We start from the raw sequence: 5,787 nt of genomic DNA, 5'->3' as shown, positions 1-5,787 counted from the left end.
TTGCACGAAACGGTGGTTATTGTCCTGTAGATATCAAAGATTAGAGAAAGGTCAAGAAGGACAGTGCTGAAACCATGCTGCAACTCAATTAGGTTTGCAAGATTTTACAAGATGATATGTTATGACCTTTACAAGTACATGATGAGGAGCTAAATAGTTATATGAAGAGCCTGTTTGTTTGAGTTGCAACTTTTGAGCTTTTTCTGAAAAGTTGTTGCTGGCTTTTTTATTCTGAAAAGCTAACACTAGCTTTTAGAAGATGTGTTTAGGTTTATGAGTTAAAAAAGCTACGAAAATCTCATAAAATTAAGCTTTCTAGCTTTCCATATAAACTCAGCTTTTCGGAAGCTGCACGAGAAGTTCGCTGTTTGTTTGAGCTTCTGTCTTTTCATACTGAGAAGTTGGCAGGAAGCTCAAACAAATAGGGTCTAACTCATTTATCTCTATCTGATTTTAGACAAAGTTCTTATATCCTCATTCATGTGAGAATTGGATAGTGAAATCGATCGGAAGAGATTGGAGGAAATACAAGTCAGCATTAAAAAAATAAACTATTTAATCATAAAAAGAAAAGGTCTTATTTGTACAAGATCTGTCCAAATGATGTTGATCAAGATCAATGGAATAATCTAATAAAATATCGGAAGTCTACAGAAGGAAAGGTACGAAAAGTGCATGATTATTTTTGTTACTCTCTTTTTTAACAAAATGTGTCTAGTATTTTACTAATTTATTACTATGCTATATGCTGTTAGTGAGAAGAACAAAACAAGCTGTAAAATGAGAAAGACAACACCTACAATGGGTGCAAAAAGTTATGCTCATTGCTCTGAGGACTTGGTGAGCCCTTTTTTCTAGTTCCATACTTTTTTCTATATTTTTTCTTATCATTCTTGCATTGCTTTTATGTTTAGAGACAAGCCGACCCTGCAAAAAAATGGCCACATAGAGCAAAAGTTTACTTAGCAACTCACAAAAAAAGGGTTCAGTGGACATATGAGGATGTGGTAAGCTATCTACACACAAAGATATGTACATCAAGTTTGCAAATATGAAGTTGTTTTACTTTATCTTAAAAGAATATTATGAGTGTCCATTTTTCGCATATAGATTCAGTTGGAAAATCTTATAGTTATAAAACAAGAGTTGGCACGAAGTAGTGAGGGAAGAGTTGCATGGGAAGGTGATGCATTGCATCATGTGTTGGGAGAAGGAAAAAATCAGGATCAGTACATGGCATGGGATTGCTTCCAGTTCCCAAACATGTTTATGGTCGAACAACATGCCATTTCAAGGACATCAATATAATGACTGTAGATGGATAATCATCTGATGTAGAGGCTCATATGCTTGAGGAAATAAGGCAACTCAAAAAGCATGCAAGAAAGCAAGACAAAGTTATTGACGAACTCAAAAACAAGAAGAGACATGAAGAGAATGAAGAACCAGCAATGGTACCAATACCTCTTTAGTTATTTTGTAGCAAATTATTACTCAACCTCCATATCTTTTTTAATTTTCAAGCCAATTTCATACTGACTGATCATGGTAATTTTCATAAGCATGTAGGAAATTCTAAAATAAAGGTATTTTTTTAGTTTCATGTTTTTGCATAATTTGACTTTCTTTCTTGTCTTTATTATCTTTTTGAAATTTGTAAAGAGTTCAATGTGCAGTGCCAAATCGTGGAGATAATTGTTGTAAAAGGAGGGATGAGTTGGTAAACTTCATTTCTAAATCGTGGAGACAATTTTTGTAAAGAGAGGGATGAGTTGGTAAACTTCATTACTTATACAACTATTTCATTTCTCTTCTCTACACATCCATATAATAACCCATGCTATTTCCCTTTATTCTCTTTACTAGAACAAGCATACATGCAAGTCTGAACACAGTGATGATGATGATGTATTTTTGTCCAATGAAAAGGTTATCTCCTTGTCTTTTAACAAAGTCTACTCTTGGTTTCTTATATGTCGATATTTGGATCTTGTGTTTTAAATTCTCTACATTTGTGTTGGAACGGTGTCCAAATGATCCTTGTCAAGATGATCCAAATTACAAGGAACTATCACATCAAGCAATAGAACCATCATCCCCAATGCTCTACTAATCAGTCTAGACAAAAGAGGTACACTGTTTTAACTTAATCAGTGATAAAGATATATCAAAATGCATGCAATGTTTCATAAAAAAAGATTATTACACTCTGTATCACTATATAAATATAATTATTTTCACTTACTTTCAGTTTGAAGTACATAAAAGGAACTCAACTGATGGTAAAATAATATAAAAAAGGAAGGTATGTAAGAATCACACTTCTCCGTCTAGAACAGTAACATTTTGACCCATAATGTGGCACGATTTAGCATACTATTTTACATTTCATTTTAGATGAGTAAGAATAGAGGAGTGCTCCAGGAGAGTACATGCATGACACAACAAAATGCCACTCGTGATAAGGCTGCAAGCCATATATAAGGGTTCAAAGTATATGCAAGCTCCAGTTAAGTTGGATGAACATAACCACAATTGTTCTTATTTGATTACCTCTATACGACCAATGCTTATTGGTCAATGAGTGATTATGTCAACTTTATGTAGCTTGGATCCAAGATGCTACTTAAGACTTCAAACTACCGAAATAAGGCAATTGTGGCCTATGCAACACTTTGGAGCTCTACTCCAAAAGAAAATGTTGGTGGAGTTGAGATAGGAAAGCAATTCTATAAAGTGTTTATTAATCATCCTAATGTACAAGATGAGCCATTAGTAAGGCTCATGACCAGCTGCAAAACCATTGGTGATGCCCATGCCAAAGGAGTACCGATTGCATGGCCTTCGATTTGTGTATGTTATGGCTACTTTTCTAAATATGTTGCCATTAGCTTTCTCTATGCAGGTTTAAGTGCTCAGTTTTACAACTACATTTCTCTATGCAGGTTGAAATGATCAATGGTTGGATTCAAATATTGGCATGAGCACAACAATGGATCAAGAAGCAATGGATTTAAAGAATAGTATTTGTTCATAATTTCATTTCATTTCTAGTAGCACAGACTTGTACTATCCACTTCTATGTATATATGCTGCCTAGAACAATATCATGATGTATATACTATCCAATGATGTGAACAAAGCAGTATGCTTGTTTCCTTCCTACAATCAATGAAACTTTTTTATCATTGAAATTTGTAGTTTTTTGTGATTGTTAAATGTGTCATAGTCCCTTTCAAAATTTCATGCAAACACTATATGTCATATGTAATTGATTTTTAAAATTTACAAGGTGTTATAGTAGGTAAAACATGTGTTACCTACTACATGTTCCTAAAATTCCAAACCACAACCTCACAAAGTGTTACAACCACAAATTTGAAGTGTTAACCTCACCTATCGCTTTCCCTTAATATCTCTATCATAGAGCACTCATGACCGGCAGAAGCTCCTCTTACATTTGCAAGCCACATCTTTAACTCTACTGTGCCATCCAAACCTAGCTTGCAGCTTGATGCTCCAAGCCGCGTCACTGTATTGGGCTTGGCCAAACAAGACACTGCAGTGGGGCCTTGGTGGCTGACATTAATAACCTGCGGGTCTGCTCATTAAGTATGGGACCCACTTGTTAGCGGATGGCAGCTTCCACATAGAAAAAAGAAGCAACTAGAAGGAAGGCCCTCTTCAGATAACCATCCATTGAGAGCCACATCCACCCTTGTCTTATCAGCACCGCGCGTAGCACCTCACGGAAGAAAATCAGTTCGCCTGCCTTATCTTCATCTTCCTCTCTAGCCTCTACCTCGCTGATTCAACCACCACCCCAGGCATCGGCTGCTTCACCACGACCACCCACCTCCCACCGCTTTATCCTTCATTAACAGGTTGCTTGCCCCCATCACCGACACCGCCCACCGGGGGTCCTCCACCGCCTGGTGGATGGCACCCTCAACATGCTGCCTCAGATGTCCACAACTTGCCTCTTCTACCGGACCGGCTGCTAGCCACAACCATCCCTCTAAACCTTCCAATAATGGATCCCTCTCCAACACCTCAAAATCTCTAACCCTAACCTACTCCTACCCCACCACCGCCAACTTCGACCTCCGCCCCACAGTTGACGGTGATCTCGTCGCCGCACCACTCTGCCTGCCTCCAACTACTGCCACCTCCACCCCCGCCCTTGCCCCATCCCAGATCTGGTAACAAAGAGAGGGGGAGAGAATTACTTTCTCCTCTATTCTAACAATGGTAATAAAAGGGGCTCTTGGTTACGCTCAAATCAAGAGGTGTCTCGATTTAGATTAAAAAAACCCGGTTTCTGATCGCCCACCAGATGAATCCCCAGCCGCCCCTGCCTCCGCTTCATTCCTAACCAGGGTGCTCGCAGCCTGAAATCTTCCAAGCTGAAGCAGCCGCCGGTGAAATGAGGTGGCCGCCCATCGAATCTTCCTTCCTGCTCTGGTCGGTTTGCACCTTCTCCACTCGCTTCTTGGTTCTGCAGGGTCGACGCCCGCCACCTGCTCGACAGAATGCATCCGGGGGAAAGCAGCAGGAAAGTGGTGCCACCGGCGAATGGCAGTGTATGCAACATAGACGCCTTGCCGGAAGGCATCCTCGAACACATCCTTGGCTTCCTGCCGGCTCCGGAGGCCGTGCGGACGAGCGTGCTCGCCCGGAGCTGGCGCGACCTCTGGAAGTCCGCCACGGGTCTACGCATCGGGTGCCGCGGTGATGATTCCCTGAAGTCGGTGAAGGAGCTTCGGGAGTTCGTGGACCACGTGCTCCTCCGCCGTGGAGATGCGCCCCTCGACACTTGCGATTTTAGGTTTGGCGAGTTCCAGCAGGAAGACGTGCCGCATGTCAACCAATGGCTACGGCATGCTATAGTGTGCAAAGTGCGGGTGTTCATTCTCAGTATAATATCAGACGAGAGTCCTTCACCATGGCTTGAGCTAGATGATCTGCCTCTCGCCTCACAGCAATTGACAAGGCTAGAGCTCAGTTTCGTACAGGTCCGCAACAGTTTCCTCAACTTCACGAGCTGCCCATTGTTAGAGCATCTAGTGTTGGAATACAGTGAGTTGTGGTTGGCCACGAAGATCTCATCCAAGTATTTGAAACATCTGTTCATCGTTAGTTGCAGAATCGAAGCACCCGCATCCGAGCATTCCCGCATCCACATTTATGCCCCAAATTTGGTTTCTCTGTACATAGATGACCTTGAGGGGAGGACTCCCATTCTTGACAGTATGCCATCGTTAATTAAGGCATTTGTCCGAATAACTCCTGATTGTGAGGATGCATGTGATAAACTACTGGATCCAAACTGCTCACAATGTGAGTGTCAGTATTGTGGCACTTCTGTTAACGTTGGTGATGGAAATAACTCTCATGTGCTTCTTAAAGGTTTATCAGAAGCTAAGGATTTGGATTTGGAATCTGCACACGACATGGTACACCTACATTTTCCCACTTATTATAATAACAAATCCTATAGCTACATCATTGTTGGACATTGATATATGTCAATTAGACAGGATTTACCTTTCGCTTGTGTTGCCATCAACTTATTAAGCTCAAATCATATGTTCAGATCATTTCAACTTATTTTCTTGCATCTTGTCCAGTTTATTTTCAAAATGGATTTGAAATGATGCCCTGTGTTTAGCAAGTTAAAGACTTTGTTGCTCAATGAGTACTGGTGTATGCCTGGTGACTTCGGTGCATTAGCTTGTATCCTTGAACACTCACCAGTTCTAGAGAAACTCGCTCTTGAGCTGTTTT

At 40.7% G+C, this 5,787-nt stretch overlaps 1 protein-coding gene and 1 pseudogene across 1 annotated transcript; both read left to right on the top strand.

Moving 5' to 3' along the window:
- The first annotated feature begins 801 nt into the window (after nt 1–801).
- LOC140223204 (uncharacterized) lies at nt 802–2,984 on the top strand (annotated as a pseudogene).
- A 608-nt stretch (nt 2,985–3,592) lies between these two features.
- LOC117860249 (F-box/LRR-repeat protein At4g14096) lies at nt 3,593–5,787 on the top strand. The gene is made up of 2 exons (XM_072294454.1): nt 3,593–5,456; nt 5,631–5,787. The coding sequence occupies exons 1-2, from the start codon at nt 4,533–4,535 to the stop codon at nt 5,655–5,657; spliced, it is 951 nt and encodes a 316-aa protein (XP_072150555.1). The 5' UTR covers nt 3,593–4,532; the 3' UTR covers nt 5,658–5,787.

Source organism: Setaria viridis, chromosome 6 (assembly GCF_005286985.2).
Source record: "Setaria viridis chromosome 6, Setaria_viridis_v4.0, whole genome shotgun sequence".
NCBI lineage: Eukaryota > Viridiplantae > Streptophyta > Magnoliopsida > Poales > Poaceae > Setaria > Setaria viridis.
Note: the sequence above shows the minus strand (reverse complement) of the source record. Positions and strands in the feature narration are given on the sequence as shown.